The sequence below is a fragment of the Stegodyphus dumicola genome, chromosome 8, assembly GCF_044657685.1.
Source record: "Stegodyphus dumicola isolate Sdum_Otavi_A_Nest chromosome 8, ASM4465768v1".
Classification (NCBI taxonomy): Eukaryota; Metazoa; Arthropoda; class Arachnida; order Araneae; family Eresidae; genus Stegodyphus; species Stegodyphus dumicola.
In genome coordinates, this window is record NC_140775.1 from 20,435,773 (window position 1) to 20,462,809 (window position 27,037).

A 27,037-nucleotide genomic window follows, 5' to 3' on the forward strand; every position below is an offset into this window, starting at 1 on the left:
CTAAGTAAATCATTGCGTAGCTATGACGCCAAGCATGCATGTTAACCTTTTGGTGGTCGTCAACGAGCTCAACTCACATTTCAGTTAAGCACCGCAAAGGGCTCAAAAGAACACAGCTCGCATTACATATTTACGACAAATAGATAACACACCTATTTGGGAAGAAAGAATTGTTTAATTTCGCAACTGCCGAAGGGTTAAAAGGGTGTTTAAGAGGTCCCGAAAGGTTAAAGGGCTGAAGGGTTTAATTTCGCCACCACCGAAGCGTGCTCCTCATCTGTCTGTTAGGTATCACAAGTGAGTCTTAAAATCGTGAGGGGTCTTGGGTACCAAATGTTTGTAAATTATTAAATACGTTTTAAAAATAATAAGCACATCCTATGGCTTAAATACGGGGTTCTAAAAGTTCAGGTGTTCCGCCAATGCCCTTATTCGCACAGAAATTAGCAAATTTTGTTTTAAGCGTTCAAATACTGGCGAACGTATCTGTGTGTTCCGTAGGCTGCATATGAGTCTTCGTGTTTCCTCTCAGAAATATTTCCACCAGGAGATCCCTCTTCTTTGTCAGATAGCCCTTGCACAGTTTACAAAAATACAAGTAACGCTAATCCTTCCTGTAAAACAATGAAGGGCTTATCGCATACCATGGGTACCTTGGAAATGAAAACAGATATAATATTATAGAAATAACTTAATAAAATGCATCATTGTGCCAAGAAACGTCAGCAAATGAAGAAGTGTTCCACTTAACAGATCATGTTTTATCTTAGTACACATATATTCATAAACCCTGTGTGTCCCATCGGATTTGAAAGGTTATAAGGGAAAAAATTAGGTTAAATAGTATCCATTATTGAGCATCAAAAACACTCTGAAAATTGCTTATGGATATAAGAATCAACAAATATAAACTTCATGAAATTCAAGCAGTAGATTATGAATACATTAATGTAGTTTCAACAAGACAATCGAGAAGAAAAAGACAGAAAAAACAAAGGAAAAAATATGTAAAAAAGGAAAACCTTCAATTCTGTCGGAGACTTGGCAACAATGCGTTTCGATAAATCTGATATCGATTCCAGGAAAAATATAAAAAAATGAAGAGAATATAACAATAATAACTGAAACCCGATGACACTGAGCTTTAGGATACTTTTGCCGGAAATTGTGACAGGTTTCATAAAATTTATGTAAAGGCGAATCGAAGTCGTTGCAAATAAAGAATTTTAACTTAATTGTATTTTTATGCTCTTTCGTCTTAAGCATTAACAATTTCCAGAATTTTGTTTTAAAACTGGCTTGTATAGAATCATTAGATTTTTTTTTTAAGCAGGAGACGTGAAAATGTGAAATGCCTTCACCGGGGCTTGCACCTGGCTCCAATACGTGCCGAGTGTGCAACTGTTACACTACAAAAGCATGCTGGAAGGAAAGAGAAAATACCTCACAAACAAACCTAATATTATTCTGGTTTTGATTACATTTGCTTATGCAAGGTAAGTTACAAAAACCTCGAACTGGATATAAAGATAGTAAATCCAATTATTTTAGAAGAAAATATTAATACAAAAGTGTACACATTCAAGGAATTTTACAAGAGAACGAAAATTTTTTTCTAGGCAGAATGGCTCAACCACTCGTTATGAACATACCTTAGAGGAGTACATGAGCTATTTGGGAAAGAACTTGCTGTAAGTAACGAGTTATGGTTATAGTAATAACGATATATTACCTCCGGAGGTAGTTCAAAATTAAGGTAAGTGAATTCAGCCCTAGATTTGCTGTTGAATAAACAAAATAAACAAATATTTCATTTCAGGAAATAATAGTTTGGTTTATTTTGATTATCGCAAAGAACTAGAGGTCTGCCTGCCCAAAGGAAGAGATACTTTCGCGAAAGGCTTTTTAGGAAGAAACTAACTTGTATACATGTTATACAGTGGGTAAACTACTACGCAGCCAGGCCGTTCGCCGGGATTCGAATCGGGGACCGAAATACCAGTGTTTGTTCAGCGACTTTACCGCTCGGCCGCTGGTGGACTTCTAGAATAATGATAATCTATCGTTGCGAAATAGCTTTTGAACAGCATAGCGTCACCGACTCAGTATTACAGAGAAGCTAGTGATAGGAAACTCGAAGCATCTTCTATATTTTATACATATTGTTATGAATTCTGTACAATGTAATATGAGTGGGCTCAAGAAAGACGAAGCTTTGCCGGAAAAATAAGATTACAGGAGCAAATCTGTTTAACCAGAGGTAAATGGCTATCTCGCTAAATTTGCGAGCTACCACCAAACTGACGTTAATTTTCGCAACTAATTTTTGTCGCCAAATTTAACGAGAAATTACCAACACCGCCAACCTGGTTGATCATTTGGCGATATTCTGGACCGGTCCTTCTATAACTGTAATTGATTCCTCTATGTAGTTGCAATCGCATTCAGCACTTATATGTAACATTAACACCCGTAATTTCGAAAAATGGAAGGTACTCTAATTTCCCAAAAATTGTTTCCCTGTGAGCTTTTTCTTTTAGATGCGCTTTGCATTGCGTTGTGTTTAACGTTTTTAGTAGTTCGAAGTGGTAGCTACTGATTGTTGACTGTCGTAATGAGAAGAGCTGTCCGAGTACTTTTGTGGGAAGTTCTAGAACTGGAAAGTGTTTCTTTTAGGAAAATAAATTTTATCAAGCTGTCATCGGCTCTGTATGCATTGAGTCCATTACGAAATCGTACGCACTTAATAATATTATCATTGCTCAGTAGAGCCGATTCAGATTTCTTAGCTGTAGATTGTACTTTTTTGTTATCTATAGAAATCAGCCAAGATATTCCTTGATGAACTATTGTAAGACTTCATGGCATTCCTTTCTTGTGAGGTTTATTCGAACTTGGGGTCGCGGGGCAGAGCGGTGAATGTGTGTGCCGCTTAGGCTGAAGTGCGCATACGTAGCGTTCATGGAAACGTTAAATCTCTTCCCTAAAAGCTTTGATTTGCACACATTTCTTGAACCCCCCCTCCAAAATCATAAAATTTCCAATTAAAATTCCTTATTTAATTAAACAATTCTTAGTACTCTTATTATATATTAATATACTAAATATTGATTATATCACAGAACTTTAGAAAAATTTCAAAGCCTAGCTCTTAAAAAATAGTTAAATAGAATATTCAAAATTTTTAGAATGTTTCAACAGCTATTGACTTCCAGTCATATGTACAGTGATTCCGGGATAATGAGCCTGTATTAATACGCTCTCTTTCTTTCCGATAAGTAATCACTGCATGAAGCTATTGTAATGCTTAAGACCAACTTTACAAACGGGAACTCGGTGAGGAACATTCCGAGAGAAACATGAAAGGGTTCCAGGGCCGCATTCACGTATAAGCTACGCACATAGCTTACGGCCCCCTTTTTTTGGTGGACCCCCCAAATTAAAATATAGTATAAATAGTAGTATAAAAATACATTATAAAAGACTTATAAAGGGCAGCATATCTCAAATATAAAGGACCTTATCAAGTCTAAATCCGGCTCTGGTTGTTGCCATTGACGATGATGATTTCAGAACCAAATTATATAAATTTCAGTTTTCTTTAAGGCAAAGATAACAAGAAAAGGTTCCTTTCAATAACAGTATTTTTCCCTTGCGTCTCGGTCAATTTTTTGCTGGCAAAAGCTATTGGTTGTTCTACACTGTTTTCGTCTTTCTGAGCTAAACAACGGCTTAGGGCATCCTACGGTGTATGATGATGCGACTATTTAAATGACGAAAAACAAATTAAAATTTGGAGAGTGACTATTTGGAGCATCGCAAATAGGATGCTTCGATTGAACGAATGCTTCATCAACTTCTCTCAGCCGGATAATTTCATTTGAAGTTCTTTTCTTTGTGAACGTTGTTAAAGGTTTGTGCTGTTGCAGAAAGTTTTGATGTTTAAGATCTGTAATATGATAATAACCCTAAAATGCTTCTTACATCTTTCTTAGTACGAGGTACTTGTAAATTCTGGGTAAGGTTCATGTGAACCAGAACCAACTATAGCAGCCCAATTGGTATAGTGGTTAGCGTCGCTGACTGCCGTGCCGAAGGGCCCTGGTTCGAATCTCGGAAAAAGCATGGGTGTTTGTAAATATATGGTGTCCATTCGGCATGAAGGCAATCTGAATACGCGGCGACCCGAAAATCCTCTCGAGAGATTGGTGGTAGGGAAAGAAGTGGGCGTGGGAGACCCTCGGACCCGACCCTCCCGGGTGCTCTCAATCCAAACTGGGGGGGGGAGGGAAACTCAGCTAAATCACACTGTCACCTGTAAGGTGCTCATGGCTATTGCCAGCGACAGGCGTAAACTTGGACTCCTTGCTACGAGGATATTCGTGGGCTTGGGCTGACTATAGGTCAGACAAGTGAGCATCAACAGCAACAAAAACAGAACTAACTATATGTGCTAGGAATTTAATTTTGTCGCTTTTATGCTGCGCCATATTTATTGAAATTAACAGTGAAATTTGCTTCATCTAAGTACACTTAAGACTTTTTCAAGATATCTCAAATGTACATTTTAGGCACTAGAAAATATAATCATGTCATCAAATCACGTCTCTCATAAATGTATGTTCCTTATTTCATGTCTATATTTGAATGTGCCATTGATTCTTATGGAAGCATATACTTTCAGTTCTACCAAGAAAATTTTCAAAGAACATAATTCATAATTCGTTACCACCAAGACTTGGCGATCAGTTCCTCTAATTCCCAGTTGCCCTTTTTCCCCCCAGTTGCTTATAAAGTATTTTCTTTCTACTTGCAGCATGTCTTCATGATGTAACGGTAGCACACTCGGCGCGTATTCGAGAGATCTAGATTCGAGTTCTGACGAGAGAATTGCTCATTTTTCACGTCTCCTGCTTAAAAAACCCTAATGATTCTATATACATAAATATAAAATAAAGTATTAAGCGTATTTAATTCGTGACTGTATTATTTAGGAAAGAAAAGGTAAAATAAGAAATTCACATTCGGCCCACATTGCAATCTGTAAAACATAATTATTTGGTGAGACTGATAGTAGATTTTTACCTTTGCTAAAAACGGTTTGTAACTTGGGACAGAATTCATAGGAATTAATACTTGGGACAGAATTCATAGACACAGGAGACCACTGGGTGAGCAGCTGTGCCGCCATGAAGACTTTCATTTTTATTGCTCACTCAGTGGGACCATGTTTATTTAAATTTTATAATCTACACAACACATGAAATTTCGATTTATACATTAAATAAAGTTATGAGAAACATTTTTCTATATACGCAAAAATTAATTAAATCTAATTTGAAAATTCCGTAATAGTTGCTGAGATGAATTTAAAGTTTATGAGTTCATTGAGTTCATATGTGTTTATGAACAGTTCATAGGAATTTGATTTCGTAGAGGTATTAAGTACATCAGTTCAATTAGTATATTAATTCTTATGTAATGAGTTCTTAGGAGTTTGTAGAGTTATTTAAAAGGGTTAAAAGTTCATAAGTTCCATTTTGATGTCTTTAATATCTTGCTTATGCGATTGAATACATAAAATCTTGAGTTTGCAGATGAATGAAAGAAAACTCTTGAGTATGGGAATATGAAATATCTTAAATTTTAGATTAGAAGAAGAAAGAGAAATAGGAAGTCGAGTTGTGAGTTCAATTTTGAACTTGAATGTGAACAATTGGAATCATTTTTGTGCATAAGCTTTTGAAAATCTCAAAATTTTGTCGAGGACGATCATAAAGTACGATATTGAAGGTACCTGTTATAGGAGTTTTGATGTATTTTTATTTTTGTTGGATGTTTCTGTTGAATGAAATCCAGTAATAGTAATATTGATCCTGTGTTTGTTTTTGTATTTGAACCCTACACATGCGCATTGCAGTCTCCTAATATTAAATGTTGACATGTTGAGGGAAGTGGAATTGAGTCGACTTCTTGTAGAAGTTCTTGAAGGTTTAAAGATGGAGGAGCATATACCGAGGTACAGTATATTGAGAGATTTGATGCCTTAAATTTGATTGCTGCATTGGATGTATGAATTATTATAAGCGTCAGAGGCCCTTCAATAGGTTTTTAAAGATTTGGTTGAGTGTGACAACAATCTAAAGAATCCTGAAGGAAGTTCTAATTTTCTTGAAGGTGGGACTTGTGCCTTAGGGTTCTTGAGCCAGTATTAAGTCTATTTTTTCTACTTGTGTTATTTTAAATGAGGCAGGTAATGTAATTTTTGTCCCTGAAAATTAATTTATAGTATTTTAAATGAAGGGTTATTGATAAATTGTTTGGCTGTGGAATGAGAGGTTGTATTTATAGGAAAATCCTTTTGAGACATTAGTAGAGTGTTTTCGAAACTATTTTTCCACTTTCTAATTGTAGCTTGGGCAAATGACGTCGTTAGCAGCATGATAAGTATCGAAACTTCTATTGTTATAGACACAGAATCATTTTCACACTCCGTTTTAAAAAATTCCTCAATCCTGAATTCGTTCTTCGGAGCTCTTATTAAGAATACGCCATCGACAGATTTTCTCTAAAAACCACGTTATTAAAGGGGGTGTTCGATATTCCTTCCCCACGTGTGTAAGAGTTTCCTTTTGAAAAATGTTTTAACCTTGAATTAATACTTGGGACAGAATTCATAGGTCTCACTGACTTTACCTTATTAACGATTTTATCTAAAAGTGATATTATCGCGGAGTGTCAAATATTCATTCTGAATAAGCGTATGCCTTTAAAAGTGGCACTCAGTGTCTCATCTGAACTTGTAGATCTCCCCGCATCCCTAATAATAATGATTTAAACATCTGATAAAGCATCATTCTGTCTCTCTAATTATTTCAGTTTGATTTCTCGTATCTAAGATACATTGTTACCATCAGTACCTTTTGCAGCAGATTTCTTTGTTTGCGATTTCCCAATTTATCTTCTATTGTTTCTATATTTATCTACAGATTTTTATGAACTTTCATCTTCGTGAAAAGCTATCCGACAAAAGCCTTTAAAACAGTATAAGTAAAAATATTGTAAGAGCTACTTAGAGCAATTTGTCCGAAAATACTTCTCGTTTAATTCCTCGTTTATCTGAACTAAAATGAACTGAGGGAGTAGTATTTCAGATAATACAATTTTTTCTCTTAATTCGTGCGGTTTATTTTTACCTACCAATTTTTACGAACTTTCGTCTTCGTGAAAAGCTATGCAAAGTGCCTTAAAAACATTTTAAGAACTGCTTAGAGAAATTTCTCGAAAAATAAAACAAAATCCTCGTTTATATGAACAGAAGAGGAAAAGGTGGGCACAGCTATTTCCGATATTTTTTTCGGTCGACTCGTTAAGCTTATTTTTATCTACGAATTTTTACGAACTCTCGCCTTCATGAAAAGCCATTTGCGAAGTGCCTTAAGGCATTATGACAAAAGAATGTCTTTAGAAATTCCTACAGAAATTTCTGAGAAAGTAAAACATAATCCTCGTTTATCTGAACAAAGGCGAAACGGTGTAGCTATTTCAGATAATCCCTTTTTTTTCTGTTAACCTGTGAGGTTTATTTTTTGCACTTAGAAATAGAAACAAATATATAACTGGAATAACTTTGCTGTCTGGGTGCTATGAAGGCTTTGTCATTATACCGAAGACGATTTCTTTTCCTTCCTTTATCTGAAGGAATTTGATGAATATAAATAGTCACAGATAACTAATATTTTTCTAGTAAAGAAACTTTTCCACAGGAACCTTAAAATTTAAGCCAAATATTTTACTAATAAGCTTGTGCCATTATATATCATAACGTTACAAGGCATCTCTCTCTCCTTTCTGCATGACTTCGTGGTGTAATGGTTGGCACACTCGGCGCGTATTTGAGAGGTCCAGGCTCGAATGCCGGAGAGGGCATTGTATATTTTTCAAGGTTCCCCGTATTAAAAACTACTAATGTCTCTAAAGTAGCATACGAACTAAAATGTGGGGGATGATGATTCTTCACCACCAGAATTTAGCGACGGGTCCTCTAACCTTCAGTCGCCCTTTAAAAGGAGGAGTATATAAGAAATTTTCTACCTCTTTTTGCATGCCTTTGTGGTGAAACGGTTGGCACACTCGGCGCGTATTCGAGAGGTCCTGGGTCCAGTCTCTCTGAGGGCAATGCTAATTTTTCACGTCTCCAGCATAAAAATAACATAATGACTTTACAACATTAGTAAGCAAACCTAATTAAAGAAGCCTTTTAAAGAAGGCTTGATTATTTTCAACATGAACACAAACTTCTCGGAAGTACTGTAGAGTTATTAGGCTATTTTGCAGCAGAGTACACGAAAAATGTGGGATGCCTTCAGCGGAACGCGATCCTGAACCTCTCCAATACGCGCCGAGTGTGCTAAAAGATCTAAAAGAATTTATTAACAGAGCGTAGAAACAGTTACAAAGAAAATATACATCAAAATAGAATGTACATCAAAAGGGAACACCTAGCAGTTAGAATTCACTTTCGAGTCACGGAGGCATAAAAGTTGTTGTCTTTTCCACTGGATGCCGTTCGATAACAGAGTTTGGTTACAGTATAGTAAATTATTTTTCTAATTCTAATTCATTAATTATTTTATGAGCTTCAAATAAAAGCTTATTTTGTAAATACTTTTTGAAAAACTTTCGACATTTTGTCTCAATGACCCGTTATCAATAAAATTATTAAACTCAGAAATCATTTTTCAGTATTTAATAATCCCTCTTTTATTACCATAAATTATTTATGCCAAATGATGGGAAACATCCAGCGATTTTGCCAAGAAAAAATATATTACGTTAAAACCTCTTACAAACATAATTTAAAAGATTATTTTCCGCTCTATCCGAAGATGAAAAAATAAATTTCTCAGATTTTTAGCTTGCTCGTTAAATGAAGACATATGAGAAAATTCTGACACAATAAATTAAAAGAAATAATTAAAACGAATTTTGAAAATATCGCTTCACCACATTGCATTTTCTTCGACAAATAACATGTGCATAGAATTTGGATTCGGTCGCTCATCAGGAAGTAAGTGAAAATTCAGTGACAGGCTTTCGACAAGTAAGGACAAATACAATAAAGGTCATGAGTGAACAAAATAAAAGCTCTGGAAATATATATAAAATTCTTTCGAAACATACAAGTGGTTGCATTTTATACGTTATGAGGTATTTTCTCCATTCTTCCTGCATGCCTTCGTGGAGTAACTGTAGCACACTCGGCACGTATTCGAGAGGTCTAGGTTCGAGTCCCGGCGATGGCATTGCTCATTTTTCACATCTCCTGCTGCAAAATAACCTCATGACTCTACATTGTTACTATAGAACATTATCTTTAGAATTAGAATCTGTGGCTAGCGTGGCGATCGAAAAATGAAATACGCAATATATATCGCTAGAAACAAATTTTATTAATTCTAAATAATAAATAAATTAAGAGACTAATAATGGTATACAAATGATACTGAAATTCATTATAAAGTGCTCTTCAGACTATCTTATCCTAATTGCTTCCTTTCTTATGCAGTTAAACAATCTGATGTTAAAATGTGGCGTATAAAGGAAAGATACTACTGCTTAGATTTACAATAGCTACCTTTTCTTTTCTGTTTGCCCTACTAGGTCATTTTCTTTGTAAAATGAAAACAATAACAACTGAAAGAAAATGTTAAAAAAAGAAAGAAGATGTAATCAAACGAAAAGTAAGGTGCTTATGCAAATAAACGCTGACGCATCATGGGGAAAGATATATGATGACAAAAAATGAATTTCTTATTCAAATTCCATTCACGTTAAACCAGTCTCCAGATTTTATAGATTACTTACAGTGGCTCACATTTGTTTTAAGACACTTGTATTTTTGAAACTTATTTGCATAAATCTTGTACTAAATTCAAAAATATAGAATCCAAACACTTTTAGCTCAAATAGGGGGTTAACCCAAATAGACTATTAGTCTCGAGACTAACAGGATTTTGCTTTGAATCACTATAAATGGCGTATCATTTTTTAAAAGTGTTGCCACCAAATGTTATCTCCCTACATTATTTTCAAAGAAATCAAATAGCAAAGCCCCTTTGGACTAACAATAGTCCTTCGGGGACAAAACCCCTTTGGACTGAAAATCAGAAAGGTTTCCGATTTTAAATTACGTCCAGAGGGCCTTTTTTTTAACCTTTTCTGTATTACCTTTATTTATTAAATATCATGTTCTTTGCACTTAAACCATAAAATTCAATTCAATTGCAATGTCCCAAAATAATTTTAAAATGAGCCTATTTTTAAAATTTCCGATACACAGTTTCGCGCGCTGGAGATAAAAAGGGTTCTCCCCCCCTCGTAGAGTGTTGCCATTGCTCGCTTTTAAATCGTTGAGTTTGTTAATCAAAAATTCGTTACAGTTTTACAAAATATGAAATCGATAAAACAAATTCCAGATTTCAAATTTGGGCTTTCAGATGTCCAAATTCGCAGTAGAATTATGTCATTCAAAATTGGATGGCTCTAGGTACCGTTGTTTTATCACAATGCCAGAAACATACACACATTTATGCAGATTTTTATCATTTAATTTCTTCAAATATAATACAGGGCGATAGTATTTGGTGGCAACGATTTGAAAAGTGATACGCCGTTTATAGGGTTCAGGCGCAAAATCACAAAACGAAAACAATAGTCTTTCAGGGACAAAGCCCCTTTGGACTAATGAAGAATTTACATGAATGTATGCATGTTTCTCGCACTGTGAAAATCGATGGTACCTAGAACCCTCAAATTTTGAATAACGTAATCCTCCACCAGAACATGTGCATGTGGGAGCCCGAATTTTGAATTTTGCATTTACTAGGTCAATCCGTTTCATATTTTGTAAAACTTTAATGAATTTTTGATTAACAAACTAGAGGATTTGAAAGCGAGCAGTGGCCAAACTGCATGGAATAAAGCACTTTTAGCTCCAGCGCGCGAGACTGTCCTTCGGAAATTCTAACAATATGCTGTTTTTAAATATTTGTAGTTTTACCGCTGAACTGAATTTTATATGGCTTAAGAATGTTATATTTAATGAGTAAAGTTAACACAAATGTTAATGCTAAAAAGTTAACTAACTTAAAAAAAGGAAAAAATGCTTTGCAAGCCCTAAAAGGGCAAACTTAGTAAAACTAAGAAAATTTTTGAATTGTTTGAAATTGAACTCTCTTAGTAACTGGTAAATTATAATGTAATTCTAAGTGTGCAGGTAATCCAAGACAACATTTTGAATTGTTGTACTTTTCAGCATAAATATTTTGCTTAATAATTTATTTAATTACTTAGAACTTCTTTCTTATCATCTACACTGGGTCACCGAATGAAAAAAAATCATCACTAAAAGACAGCCAAAAAATTATTCTTTAACCAAATAAAGTGTAAAAAAAACTAGATTACTAACATTTGTTTTCAGAACCTAAGTTCTTCATAGATTCGTCTTATGTTATATAATTATACGTATTACAATAAATACTATATATGGCTTTACAAATGTGTTTTGCTAATTAAAAGGTAAATGTTTGTAAAAGTTTTCAGTTAGGTAGTTAAAGTCAAAAGGTATTTTTCGCATACCTTCATGCTTTTCACATACCTTTGGAAGCGTATTCGAGAGATTCAGGGTTCTAGTTCCGGTGAGTTCACAGTACATTTTTCAGGTCTCATGAAAGGTGGTGGGCGATTATTCGTCACCACCCAGACTTGGCAATTGAGTCCCTAAATCCCCAGTCTCCATTTAAAAGGGAAATATATAAGGTATTTCGTCCCTCCTTTCCACACGCCTTTGTCGTGTAATTAAAAGCGTACTCGACGCGTATTCGAGAAGTCAAGGGTTCAAGACCCGTCGAGGACATTGCACTTTTTCCGCTTAGCCTGCTTTAAAAAAATAATAATGACGCTCCAAAATATTTTATTAAATAGATGCATAATAAGAATATATCTGAAAGCTTGCAAATTTTGTACGACTCCCAAAGGGGCATTCTTTTAATTTATACTTACATACGCATTTCCAGAGGATTTGAGCTAACGCCCTTCAGGGGTCAAAATATTTATGAACAACATGTCTTTAAAATTTCCGATAGACAGTCTCGCACGCTAGGGATTAAAAGTGTTTTATTCCGTACAGTGTTGCTATTGCTCACTTTAAATTCATTGAGTTTTTTAATTAAAAATTCATTAAAGTTTTACAAAATATGAATCAGATAATAAAACATATTCAAAATCCTCCCTGGTGCCCATGTTCGTGTGGAGGAGTAGGTTATTCATGATGGTTCTAGGTACCGTTGTTTTTTTACAATGCGAGAAACAACTAACATTCATACAGATTCTTTATTATCTAATTTCTATAAATATAATACAGAGCAATAATATTTGGCGGCAACAATTTGAAAAGTGATTCAACGCTTTTAGTCATTCGACGCCAAATGCCTTTTCGAGATTAACAGTCTTTCTGCGCTAATAATAATAACAGTGCAGTAGTATTAAAAAGTAGGTACATATATTACTGGATTGCAGGATACAGCAAATGGAAAGAGATCGACATTTTCCTTATAAGCCCCCAAACAATTCTAAAAATTGAACCTAAACGTGATATAAGCAGTTTTATTGACATAACTTTTATTGAGAAGATACTACTGCCATTTCATTTCAGAAATATTAACACATATTCGCTTAATACGCATTGTTTTCAAAAGCAGTTGTTATCAATAATGGGTAATCATTCTTAAATTTTAAAAAACCATTTAGCGGGTAAATTAAATAACATTAGGTGACAAATGTCCCTATTGTTTTCAAATTAATTATAACTGTGAAAAATTATTCATACTATTAGGTCATATCTTAGGCCTTAGATGGAGGTTTAGGGAAAAAAAATAATCATTTATTATGCGACCAATGATAATCATTTACAGATGAAGGTCTTCATTGTTCTTGATACAGTAGATCTAAGAGTACTTCTAAGGACATACATTCGATTTACATCATTAAATGATGTCAAACGAGTCTTGAAAATGTGACGGTAGTCGGTTTATCATAATTTAGGGAGCTGAAAGGAAATAAGCCTAGAAATTCGTTCACAACTTTATCATAAGAAAGTAAAAAGTTAGTGCATACACATTTTACCATTCCAGACTAAAACGAAAGTAAATAAATTTATTTTCTGGTTTCTAACTTGCATTCCATGCTTCCCGAAGGTAAAAAATGAGCAAATTACGAAGTATTTAAGTCGTAATCAGCAAGATGAGGAACTAGTTGAAAATGGCGAAAGCATGAAGTACCAAAAGCAAACTTTCCAACGTTTTTCGCAGTGATACTTTATGCTACGTTACCAGTGCACATCTCATCTCTACAACCTCACAGAAGGCATTGTCATTTCAAAAATGGAAAAAAAAAAAAAAAAAAAAAAAAAAATCCTGTAGTCTTTAAAATTTCAAGAACTATTTTCCTGCAGTTTGGGATGGAAATCGAGACGACGTAGTTAAATCGGAATATTAGTATAGTCGTTTTTGCGCCGTCTAACAATGAATCTGTACTATTAAAATCTTTGCGGATCTGTCTGTTTGTTTAATTTTAACATCATCTCCTCCGGAACGACGGGGAACTGAGTTTCGAGAAAGGTACCCCTGGATTCCAAAAATTCATAAAAAGCCATTTCGACCATTTTCATCTTAACACGACTTTAATCAACCGAGATATTAAAACCCTGAAACCGCTAATTTGCGCACACATTATTATTCCCAGTGGCAAAAGTCTCGCGCGATGGAAGTAAAAATGCTTTATTTCGAAAAGTATTGCCACTGCTCGCTTCCAAATCATAGAGTTTGTTAATCAAAAATATTTAAGTTTTACAAAATATGAAATAAAAATAACATTTCCAAGCATTCAACATATTATTATTATTATACATAATTCTGGTTATATTCTGACGTTGAAGAAGACACGCGACTACATATAATGTCACTGTATGTCGAAACGTTTTCGTGAATACCAGCAGGGAACTTTTTTGTTTCAGGTTAGATTAATTGACACAGTATGTTACTGCCACATTAATCCTTTTATTGAAGTTGAAAAAAATTATTATACAGGATGTTTATAAAGTCCCGGACCCATTTTGATGTTTAATAACTCATAAAATAATGAAGATATAAACAAACTTATGGCATTTATTGATGGAATAACTTATATATTTTCCTTTCAGGTTTCAATATCTTTACTTTTGTAAATATCGTCTGTGCGTGTAGTTAATTTCAGATAATTTCATTTTCCAGTCTAAATATCTGTACTTTTCTAAATATCGTCTGCTTATTAATTGCATTTTTCTCTCTTTTGTTTTTGGCAACTATTGCAATGTTATGGACTTTTTCCTTTGGGGATTTGTAAAGGACAACGTTTACAGGTGGAGAGTGTCGAACATTGATGACCTAAAAGCCAGAATTACAACCGCAATAGCCTCTCTGGATGCCAAATTGCTTGCCAGTACCTGGCGTGAAATTGAATATAGACTTGATATTATCCGTGCGACGAAGGGAGCACACGCGGAAGTTCATTGACAAGGGTCATGAAACTTTTTGAGTCTATCTAACCATTTATGTTATTAATTTTAATCTATCTTTATTATTTTATGAGTTATTAAACATCAAAATGGGTCCAGGACTTTATAAACACCCTGTATTACATGAAAGTTAAATCCTGACGTCATGCGCATACCTGAAGTGTCAAAAGCTTTTGTTTCCTGGTTTGGCAACAAAAAATTATTTACTAATCGGTTGTTGCTTCGAAAGAATGAACTGATTTCATTCATACTGAAATGTTTTTATATATTTTCTTTTTAGGTGTACATTAGAACTATAAATTTTGCTTTGGAATTTATCTTCTCATTGCCGTCTAGTTTTATTTATATTTTCCGCACTATTTTATAATTTAGTTAGCCTTAAATGAGTTGCTGAGGTTTTTCTTTGAATTTTTCCTTGGAGCAGTTAAAAAGTAATTTATTTGTAGATTTTAATACAATAGGGCAATTATTATTGTTATATTCCTCAGCTTAATCCTTACGCAACTATTCGTAATCTCATTCAAAACTATTAAAAGACTTGAAATGAAAATAAATAATTTCAGATAAGATACAAGAGTGTGTACAGATTGTTTGATCCTGATTAAAGTTAACAGTTGTCTTGTTTTCATGTAAGAAAGATATATATATATTTTTATCAGAGGCATTAGATACATTTTCCTTTCAAATTGAAGTCTCTAATAACAAATAAAATATGTTATTATTTCAAATAAGGAAAAAAAAATATATGGATAGGAAATAATGCGCTCTCAAATTGTACAATAAATTGCAGAAGGCATATATTTTTCATTCCTATTGAAATAAATGTTCGTGCTTTAACACATTTTATGCATTTAATAATGCAAAAATTCGAATGCGCATTCTCGCATACTTAAACAAGTAATATATAAAAAAAATTAGGTCAATTCCTACTTAGGTCAACAAAGAAAATTTTTATTTTAGCTACTTTTTATCAACATTATTAAAATTTTTTTTTTTTCTAATTTATGAAGCTACAATTTATGGATATAATTTCTCGTTCTATCGATCTCTTGTAATGCTTCATTATTGCAAGGAATCTTTTCAGTCAGTTTCGAGCAGTTCAGTTCTTCAACTAATATTCCATCTAATGATTTCACACGATACAAGGCGACACATGCTTGACCTGCTGCTGTTTTTCTTTCTCTAATGGTCGCTTGCGTTGTGCTGTAGTTTCTTTTCGCATTCTCCGTTTGTAAAGGAAGTGACATTTTAAAGGGTTATATTTTAAATATATGTTATTATCAAGTTAACATAGAAATACGGGGAGAATTTTCGCTACATAATGGGACATTACATCCGCTTCATCCAACCCTATAAAACTACAATTCCTTAATTCCATACACTCTAAAAATCTTTAGAAGTCTGTCTTACTGTTGCCTCTTATTTTTGTTAAATATTTCAATCCCGTTTATCACAGTCATGTACTATTATTTATAAGTTGTTATAAAATTAATGTTTACAGCACGTAAGAATTCCTAATAAACGGTCAGTATTATAATATATTTAATAAGTCTTATAATATATTTAATAAAAACAGCAACAGCAGTATCTTTAGTTCCGATAAACAGGAATAAATAAGTAAGAATTGACTTTAATAGCGAAAAAACTGTATTAACATCCAATGTCATCCGGTACAAGTTTAAAAAATGTATTTGAACTTGAGTGGATGAAAACAAAGTATTTTACTAACGACTGAAAATTTGAACAAGATATAGGGAGAGTGTGAGCTAATAGTGGGAATTTAATAACGCATTCCTTCCTTTTATTTATGTTGCTTTATAAAGTTACGTCGTCTTCTTTGGTAGCATAAATTAGACCGAGAACTCTAAAAGACTAAAACGCCTTATCGTTAGGTCTTGTAAATTACAACAGAGACTAAGATAGAGAGTAAAAGACCCTTTAACTCAAATAAAAGTTGACAGAAGGAACTAATCGAGCTTACAGAAACAGCCAGCATTTATCGCTTAAGTAACGAAATTTAACTTAACTAAGTAAACTAGTACAACAGCTAGACAGACAGTGAAACTCGCAAACTTGGCTCAGACCTAATATCGGGGTGACAAGTCTAATGGCGAGAAAACGGAAAGCCACGGATATACTGCTGTTAAGAGAATCAATTAGCAAACGTGGTCATCAGTAGGCGGTACACGCTCTGAATCGACCCTCTAAAAACTTCCTTTAAATACTATCGCTTTTCCTATATCATTTGAATACACGCAAACTAGAAATTTGCATTCCCGTAGGGAAATGGAAAGCACGAAAGGTAGCGAAGGTAACTAACATAAAATAACTGGTTAGTAAAACTAAATAAATCCTTACTACCTTAGATTACGTTAACTAAAGAGTATTTTAGCCACATGGAGAGTAAAATGACGCATAGGTCAAATTTTATGTACTGTTAAAAAATATGAACATAAAAATATTCCACTATTCCATTTTATAGTAAATCACTAGAACTCAGTTTGTATTTGGAGACTGCTGATGAGACGTATGTATATATAAGCGTTAAAACCTGAATATGCACTTAAAATTATCCTCATAATGAACCTTTACTTGGATTATTTGTTACAAAACGTACTTTCAGATGCCTTATAAAATATTTGAATATAGTTTATAATGCGTAGTGCAGCGAAAATGCAGGAAATTCGTGAACTTTTTCAACAGATATCCTTTTTCAAACATTTCAGTTGTCATTACTGCGAAGGCAACGCATCCATAGATTTGAACTGCGTTCGAAAGTATAGACCGTTTAATGAAAAAACTACTTATCAACCTTTCACTGTGGAGTAGTCTTCTTATAGGTTTTTCTGAACCCAGGAGACGTGAAAATTGTGCATTTCTCTCTGAGACTCGAACCTTGGGCCTCTCGAATAGGCATCCAGTGTGCTTCCCATTATAAAAAAGCTTTCAGATTTTGTATTACACCCAAAGGGGCGTTTTTTTAATGTTTAGTGTGTTACCTTTATTTATTAAATATCATGCTCTTCGCACTTAAACCATAAAATTCAGTTGAGCAGCAATATTACAAATTAATTTAAAAAGAGCATATCTTTAGAATTTCCGATACACAATTTTACGCGCTGGAGATAATTTTTTTTTTTCGTAGAGTGTTGCTATTGCTCGCTTTGAAATCATTGCCATTGTTAATCAAAAATTCGTTAAAGTTACACAAAATACGAAATAGGTAATAAAAGAAATTCCACATTTCAAATTTGGGCTTCTAGATGCCTAATTTTGGAGGGAAAGACTACGTTATTCAAAATCTGATGTCTCTAAATACCGTTTTTTTTTCACAGTGTGAGAAACATAAATGTATTTATGTAGATTCTTCATTATTTAATTTCTTTAAATTTAACACAGGGTTCTAATATTTGGTGGCAAGAATCTGAAAAGTGAAACACCATTTATAGTGAACCAAAGCAAAATGCTAAAATGAAATTAACAGCCCTTTTGGGAAAATTACTCCTTTGGGCTAATAACAACAACAAGATGATCTTTCTGCACTGAAACTGTCAGTTGCAGTCAAGCCGGTTGATTTAATGCTTCTTACTTCAGGCTGAAAGTATTTCTAAGAAAACAAAATCGAGTTTTACTTCGTTAGATAAAAGGCAAAAATAAAAGAAATAGTTTGGAAACAGGAATGAATGAAAAATGAAATTAATTTTTCAAGGAGACGAAAAGGAAGTTAATCATGACTAGCACAGATAAAAGTAGTTAACGTCTCATTTTTTTTTTTTTTTTTTTCCTCCTCCTAATGTAAAGCAAAGAGCTTTTTCTAAATGGGAATCATGTACCTATAACTGGTTTTAATTTACAAGGTTACTAATAAATGAAGTTATTACGTAATGGTTATGCTTGATGGTGTAATAATATCTGCTATTTCTGGAACACTGCAATTTAGAGAATCATTCACAAGAATCTCCGCAAATATTTTACACTTAGAAACTGTAACAAGGTCGAGTTTTTAATTTTTGCTTTTAGAATATTTAAGAATCCGAGCTGGAAATCTGTTTTAAATTCAAGCCAATTAATTTATCTTCTATTCAGTTCATTTTGCAAACCTATTCTGTAAGAAATCATATTTTCGCTTTCATGTAACATATTTAATTTAAATAAATTTACAAATTAATTTAACTTGAATAAATTTTTAATTACAAATAATATCATCTATATTATTTAAATATTATTTAAAAATTTGTAAATTTAATTACCAATTTTTAAATAATATCATCTTTTTCTTTTCTTTAAGTTTATTTGATAATATTTGGATGACATATATATGGAAGTTTGATACTCTAGAAAAACATTAGATCCTCCAATGTTGTTTGAAATGAAGATATTCTTTATAATACGGAGGTTGAAATTTTTTTGATAATTATTCCATTATTCACGCAAGTGTACGCAAATTTCTACCAAGGTGAAAAAGATTACTCCTCAGCAGCCCAGACGGTGTAGTGGTTAAGGGAGCTACTGTGGTAAGGAAGGACCAGAGCTCGAATCCCGGAGAAGGCAATGATGTTTGTAAATGTATAGTGTCTCTGCGGCATAGAGTCACTCTAAATATGCGACGAGCCGGAATTCCTCTCGAGAGGTTGATGGTAGGGTAAGAGGGGGTGGGATACCGTAGGATCCTTCCCCCCGGGGGTTGCTCTGCATTCAAAATCAGGGTAGGAACTGAGTAAAGTCGTACTGTCACCTGCATGGTGCTCAAGGCTGTTGCTGACGATAGGCGCAATCTTGCTCTCCTTGCCACAGTAAAGTTCGTGTGGTTGTTCTGATGTTCTTGTCAGACAAGTGAGATATGTCATGACAACACACAACAACAGATTACTTCTGTAAGAAAGCGTTAGTTTCTAACTGGAGGGTTCAAATGAAATTTGTCCAGTTATATAGAATTAAAATTTCTAAGTTTACTTGTTTTGCACAGGAAGCATATCACTAGAATTAACAATAATTAAAATATAAATTATCATATCCATATTTGATAAAGCACTTCAAATTAAACGTAGATTCGAAGTATATATTGATATTGGCATTTTTTCCTAATGAGTAATGAAGAGAAATCAGTAACATTTGGGGAAAAAATTAAATAACTATATTACTTTAGTAATTCATGTAGAGATAGAAGTTCTTCGAGTTTATTAACGAAGATTATACATACTACGAAAGCTACATTCTTCAGTTCAGTCTCCTTCAATATTATAACTTTTAACTAATTTCTGGAAGCCAAGAATTTACGTTTTCTCAATATACAGTATTGGTTATACGTTAGATCCCTTTAGTAATCTTACCCTACTTCTATATAATATCTACTTATATCTACAGAGGCTATTTACACATTTTTTAGACGATGTATATTGTATTCACAAAACTAAATTACCTAAAATTCTTGTATTTTAAATGTTCTATTATTCCTTATTCTGAACCATCTTTCGACACCGCAATTTCCAGGATAATAATGCCTTTTGAAGTGGCAGAAGAGGTATTCTATCCCATTCCTCCCGAACAGCTTTCCAGAGTCCTGTTAGGGTTCTGCGACAATGTTTGGATAATGCAGTTTTTAAAAGTCGGAAAGCACAAAAATCCATAAGTGACACATCGAGAGATTGAGTAGGGATATCAGTGAAGGATATGGCCTTGATACCAGTTTTTTGTTCCATTTCTTTTAGGAAATTTACAGTGGATTTTGATGTGTGACTTGTTTTTGTCCTGATGGAGTCTCACAGATTGATGGCACTGTGGGTAAAGCGATGGTATTTCATTCAGAAAAATTGGCGATAAAATATGTTCCTGATAGTATTTGAAGTTAATCTTGACATTGGTTTTGCACTTTCTTTATTTTTAACTTGCCATTATAAGAAAAACCAGCAACAATCATGAATCCCTTAGAAAAATTTTCTTTCGGTTCTTTGAACCATGTACTTAAATTTTTTTATGCCCTTTTATGATAATAAATGGCTCTGTTTCTGTTACAACCATTTAAATACACCCATGCTTCATCTATTGTGACAATTGTTTTCCATTTTTCTTTGGCTAAGTGTTTCTCATACAGAATTCTGCAGCGTGTCCTGCGTTGAGCGATATGCTTTGGAAGAAGACGATGCACATTGCGTTTTCTCGTTTTCTTAAGATTTAAATCAACGTTTATCATTTTGTTTACAGTGGACACCGAGCATTTTAATGATTTTGCAACTGTCCTTTGATTAGGAGGATTTTCTTTTAACATTAAACAACGTACCTTTGCAATAGTCGAAAATGTCCGTTTTTTCCTTGGATACTTGTTTGGAATTTTTGTCCCACTTGAGGCTTCAATTTGACGTTTATTTCCTTTCTTGTTGATGATATTACCTATCGACGCTTTAGATATCACAAAACTACGACTCTCACATCGTTTTTGGATAACGGAGTATTCATATTTCTCTTCGGAAACAGTGTAAATGTAGCCTTCGAACCACTGCTTTGTTAAATTCGCCATTTTGAATAAAAACAAAACTTTTAAGCCACAGATGATAATTTTGACTTTTAAAAACATAGTACAATTGCAATTACCTTTTTTGAAGCAAACGATGTTTTATCACCGCTTACCAAAATCGTCTAAAGAATGTGCGAACAGCCTCTGTACAATCTCATAACGAGCCATATATGTATCTATATACATCTGTAATAAGTCACATCTATATAACAGGATCGCACGCCTCTAGGGCTTTATGGGAGTTTTCGTAGTATTCCTCCTGTGTAATGCGCACACGAGCCAAATTCCGTTAGAAAGTATTCCACGAAAACCTCCTTCCACTTAGGCACATAGTCCTCGAGTGCTTTGCAATAATCAAATAAATCAAACCAAACCTACACGATTTCAGTGTGAACTTCATTTACATTCTTAGCCTTATAATAAGCAATAATTTCAGATGTCTTCAATATATGTGCATAAAAAGTCACAGACTTCTAATAAGTTTTCATGTCTTTGCTAGAATCTGTTTCCACTTTTGTAATATTTTGTGGTGAAACTTCTTGAAGACGCTGGATAACATTAGGAGAAAAATTCTTAAACACATCAAAACGTGACCAATAAGAGCAGAATTAAGCTGTAGCTCTCGGCTTTACATGTCTTTCGCAATAATTTCTTCTCACTTTTATAACTTTTTGTCAAAGTTCTGCTAGATTCTGGATGACATTAGAAAAATAATTTTAATAACATTAAAATGTGAGTAATAAGAGCAGAATTATATGAGCTGTTGCTCTCGACTTTACATATCTTCGCTGTAGTCTCTTCACACTTTTGTAACTTTTAGTCAAACTACTGGAAGATCCTGGGTGACATCGCTGGATTAAAAAAAAATTATAAAAATAATTCTTAATAACATCCAAACGGGAGTGACAAGAGCAGGATTATATGAGCTGCTGCTCTCTTTTGGATTTAATATAGACCCAAATTCGATTATATGTAACTATCCGAAATTGTTTTAAACTTTTATTTAATATAAGGAAAGAATTCTGTTTGATATGTTTATTGTTTTTTGTTTGCAGATTTTGTGTCTTGCCAAAATATAAAAGTACACTCAAACCTGTTTATGTGCTGTCTTTTTTTTTTTTGTGCTTTTTTTATTTGTGCGGTATATGAAAATTTTAATAAAATTGGAACATAATTATACGATTATATGACAGCAGATTAAAGTCTATGCAGGACTCCAGCTTTGCCATGAATTAGAATGTCATTTTCTTGCAATCGATGCCAATTCTGAAAGAACTTCAGAATTTCAAAAGGAGTTTCAATCTTGCATACAGTGGAACCTCGTATACGAGAACGAGGACCTCTATATACGAGAAATTCGAGATGCCAGAGAAGTATGAGAGAAACATTCATCTCTAAATACGAGCATTGACTCGAGTAACGAGCCAAGAGCCAGGCTGTTAGTATGTGTGGCGCCATTTCCCGATTCGGCTGGACTCTGGGAATCCCCTTCGTCAGATCACTCAGATCACAGTGTTCTTTGATGTACGTATTTGTGTGTTTGTGAGTTAATTGTTTTTTACATTTAACATGAAAATAGTTATTTTACGATGCCTCCCAAGAAGACTGGTGCCACAGATAATGCTGCAAAGAAAAAAGAAAGAAGTCTTGGTGGCTGAAATTCAGGAAGAAATCATAGATAAACATAAGCGTGGTGTAAGAGTAACGGAACTGGCGAAAACTTACGGCCGTTCCTACATGAACGATCTACACTATTCTGAAGAAGAACGAAGAAATTAAAGAAATTTGATGTGGCTAAAGGAGTAAACGTTAGTTACAAGCACCATCCAAAGCTGCTAGATATTGAGAAGCTGTTGTTGGTGTGGATTAATGTGAAGCAGCTAAAAGTCGATTCGGTGTCGGAAGCTATCATAAAGGTAAACTACGGTTATTTATTTTACCAGTATTATTCATTCGAAAAATTTATTTTTATGTTGATATTTTTGGGGGTGCGGAAAGGATTAACTGGATGTCCATTATTTTCAAGAAATTCGCTATACGAGGCCAATGCTGGAACGAATTAAACTCGTATCTCAAGGTTGCACTGTATCTGGCTACCGTGACATATGCAAGTGTCTAGTAAAACAACAGTCGTTGCAAAAACTGATCAACGACTACTCAGTAAATGGGGAAAAAAAAAGTTAGCTCTAAACGAGTGCGAGGTAGTATCTTCAAGTGATAAAAGTGATTTTGAGTCAGTTTACCATAAAAAATTTCGCGTATTTTCAGACTGCGAAGGATAATGGTTATATGTTTTGAAAAGTTTTGTATGTGTAAAGAAAGCAAATAAAATATTTAAAAATGTTCGCATGTGTATTTTCTAAATCAGAAGATTCTAAAAGGTTTGGTGAGATTCCAAGTGGCTGCCAAGCCTCATGTCTTGATTTCGTTTAAAAAAGTAATTCCTAGTTATTTCGTAAGGTTTTGAGTTATTTTTTATGTGAGAGTTTTTTATGCGACCCCTAGTCACTGCATAAAAAATACTTTTTAATTGTGTTGCGAAAACTATTTTTTATAGCTACTCGTAAAGTTTTGTGCGATTTTTTATGCGTTTTCTTTATGCAGTCCCTATCCACCGCAAAAAAACCGGTGTGAGTATATACCCATTTGACGAAAATATTTATTGCAAGTACCCTGCGCAAGCGATTCAATAAAATAGACTTGCATTGAGACCTTAATAAATTTTTTCTTCATTAAGTGAATGAACAGATCTCTACTTTGCGCAATTTACGCTGGAATAACATAAACGCATTCCTCTCTTTTTCATTACTTTTTTGTGCAGTTCACTTCCCACATGAGATTTTACATTCTGTATTTTCAATTTCTGGTAAATTAATTTTCAGTAATTACTCTATTATCACTAATTATATTAAAACTGTTTCGGGTGCTAAATTTAAATCTGTGCAGTAAAATCAGACTGAGTTTCTTTTTAATCTTGCCTTTTTCTTACATGCTTTAATTAAAGAATTTTCAAACCTAACGAAACATCATTGATAAACTCCAAGATATGTTAAATTATAATCGGTAGGTTTAAGATTTCAGTTTCCCTTCTCTTCATTGTCACCAATTTATCTATCAGGTATTAAAAATGTGGTCATAAAAGGCGTTTGTGGACTTTATAGTATATTAATTAGCTCTGCTGCTGTATTAGTCGGAATTACTATAGTGTTATTATAACTACCGCTAATATATTAATCAGAGCCATCGACTCCCTTTGCTCTGGGCATTAAAAAAAAAGAAATACAAAATCTATGCCCCAAAGAGGCGTTTTTAACGTTTTGTTTGGTACCTTTATTTATTAAATATCATGTTATTCGCACTTAAACCATAAAATTTAATTCAACAGCAGTATCGCAAAATAATTTTAAAATGAGCATATCTTTATAATTTCCGATACACAGTTCCGCGCGCTGGAGATAAAAAGGTTTTTCCCTCCCCGTAGAGAGTGTTGTCATTGCTCGCTTTCAAATCATTGAGTTTGTTAATCAAAAATTCGTTAAAGTTTTACAAAATATGAAATCGATAATAAAACAAATTCCAAATTTCAAATTTGGTCTTTTACATGCCCATATTCGTAGGAGGATTACGTCATTCCAAATTCGATGGCTCTATGTACCGATGTTTTATCACAATGCGAGAAATATACATACATTTATGCAGATTTTTCATTATTTAATTTCTTCAAATATAATGCAGGACTCTAACATTTGGTGGCAACAGTTTGAAAAGTGAAACTCCCCAAAATGCCAAAACGAAATCAATAGCCCTTCTGGGCTAACGCCCTTTGGGCTAAAAAACTTCGATCGAATTTGCTAAATTTCTAAAGCTCGAGAGATTTCTTCTTTTGCAAGAAAGCGCTTTCCCCTTAACAGTCGTTCTTTTAAAGGTCAAAGTTCTGCGATGAACCAGAACTCAAATACTACTGGTGCGTTTGACAGCTCTCTTCTTCTCCCGGGGCAAAAATGTTGCGCCAGATACTAGAAATTTCAGAGTAATCTTGTCTTACAGTGACGTTAATGTCCAAGATGACACTTCATGTAATTACCCTGTTACACTTGTTGATGAAGAAAGTTACTCGCATTTTCTGAAATATCTTATGCTCTCTGGTACGTTTAGAGAAAACACTGGCGTTTTCAAGCAAGTGTTCTCATAATTTTGCTTGAAAATGCCTGATCCCACTCTATGTCTTTTGCGGAGAAATTTTAGCACGATGGCAATGGTACTCAATCGTTCCCAGATATGTGCACATTAAGGTTTGATTTCTCCAATACTGACAAAAAATGGGACATCACATTAAAGAAGAAATTTTCAGGGTTTCTGGGAACTCTCGCTCTGACATCATCAAAAAATACTAGGACGACTGGTGACATTAGCATTCTTCAGTAAGTTTTGGGTAGGAGAAAATAATGCGAGAATGTAAAGTTATTATATTCAACGAAAGAATATTTTGTTAGACGTACACACACTATTCCTCTATCGCATTTCGTGAATATTTTGCAAACACAAAATCCGAATTAAATTATTTTGATAAAAATTAAGAAAAAAAAGCATATGTAAAACAATTACCTAAAACTTTACAGATCTTCATATTCAACCATTTAAGAGAATGGAAACCATTTGAAAATAAATAACAACCCTTGTTGGGTTCAAAACAGGAAATTTCCTTTATCAATGTGATTATTTCGTTTAAGAAATCCTATTCAAGTCCTGTCATTTGCAGTTTGATTAAGGTTTACAGGAGTTTCCAAAGAACAAATAAATTACTATTAAAAATGGTTAAATACTGCCGATTTCTGCTTTCACACAGGAAGTTGCATAAATGGGGCGCTCATAAATGGATAATAAGCTACTTTTCTTTTGTGGGAATGGAATTAGATATGACAAGCAGTACCAATCCTAAGTATCTGGACTGTATGTTCTTGTTTTTAAGCAATACTCTGCATGCTGAGGTAGGATAAGAAAGGAATATATGTATTCTGACCTTAAAAGTGAAAGAGAGAAATTAGACGATTAAACAGAAAGGCAAGTTCTCTCGTTTTCATAAATTTGATAACATGTAACCATTAATAATCTATATCAGACCAAAATATTTCCAAAATTTTACTTGAATCACATGTTACTTCAAACTATCACAGTTGCTTGGGGGGAAAAATTGGAAGAAGCGCATTAAGGTCGAGGATCTTTCAATTATTTTCTCAAAGCTTGATGATGATAACTTACATTGCAGTTTTTTACTTTAATTAATATATAACTTATCATGGTCCAATTTCTTTTTTTTTTTTTAAAGAAATTTCCCGCACGATTATATATACGCAATTGAAGAGGAGATTCGGATCATTACCTGTTTCCCTGCCCTATCACAAATAATCTAAATCTGGAAAAAAAAAGAGAGAGAGAGAAAGAAAAGAAAAGAAAAGAGCGGATTTGAAGCTTCCTTTGAAATGCATCATTTAAATTCCAGAGCTCCACCACAGACTCAATGCTGATATGAGTATAATTTTGAAACTGATAAATGGCTATACTTAATTAACATACTACAATAAATTCGTATTATGCTCTTGCTTAGGTGAGTCAATTTTATTTATATTTATTTCACACTTCTTATGAATTAATCTCAGTTTTCAGACTATTTTTTGCATCTGATGTGTTTTTGAAAATATGTATTATGAAATTTTTCATATTTATTTGCTTCCTGGAATTCTTCATTTATTCTCTTTTATGTACTTTAAAGAGTATCTTCTATAAGCAGTTGGCTTAATTCACTATAAGAGAGACTTTAAATAAGTTTCTCGGGTTCTGAGACTTTTTTCCGCTATTTTCAGGAGGCTTAAAACTGCTTTCTTTAGATGCTTCCCTGAACTGTTCGAATTATT

General features: G+C 33.7%; 2 protein-coding genes across 3 annotated transcripts in view; one reads left to right on the forward strand and one right to left on the reverse strand.

The window, feature by feature from the left end:
* The window catches only part of LOC118180047 (acetylcholinesterase-1-like), a 320,676-nt gene that overhangs the window by 47,266 nt on the left and 246,373 nt on the right, over positions 1–27,037 (reverse strand). The gene's annotated exons all lie outside the window — the stretch shown is intronic.
* The window catches only part of LOC146995685 (acetylcholinesterase-1-like), an 80,209-nt gene continuing 79,677 nt past the window's right edge, over positions 26,506–27,037 (forward strand). The window contains exon 1 of the mRNA XM_085821638.1: positions 26,506–26,730. Coding sequence (XP_085677764.1) covers positions 26,717–26,730 — 14 coding nt within the window. The 5' untranslated portion in view covers positions 26,506–26,716. The remainder of the gene's footprint in view (positions 26,731–27,037) is intronic.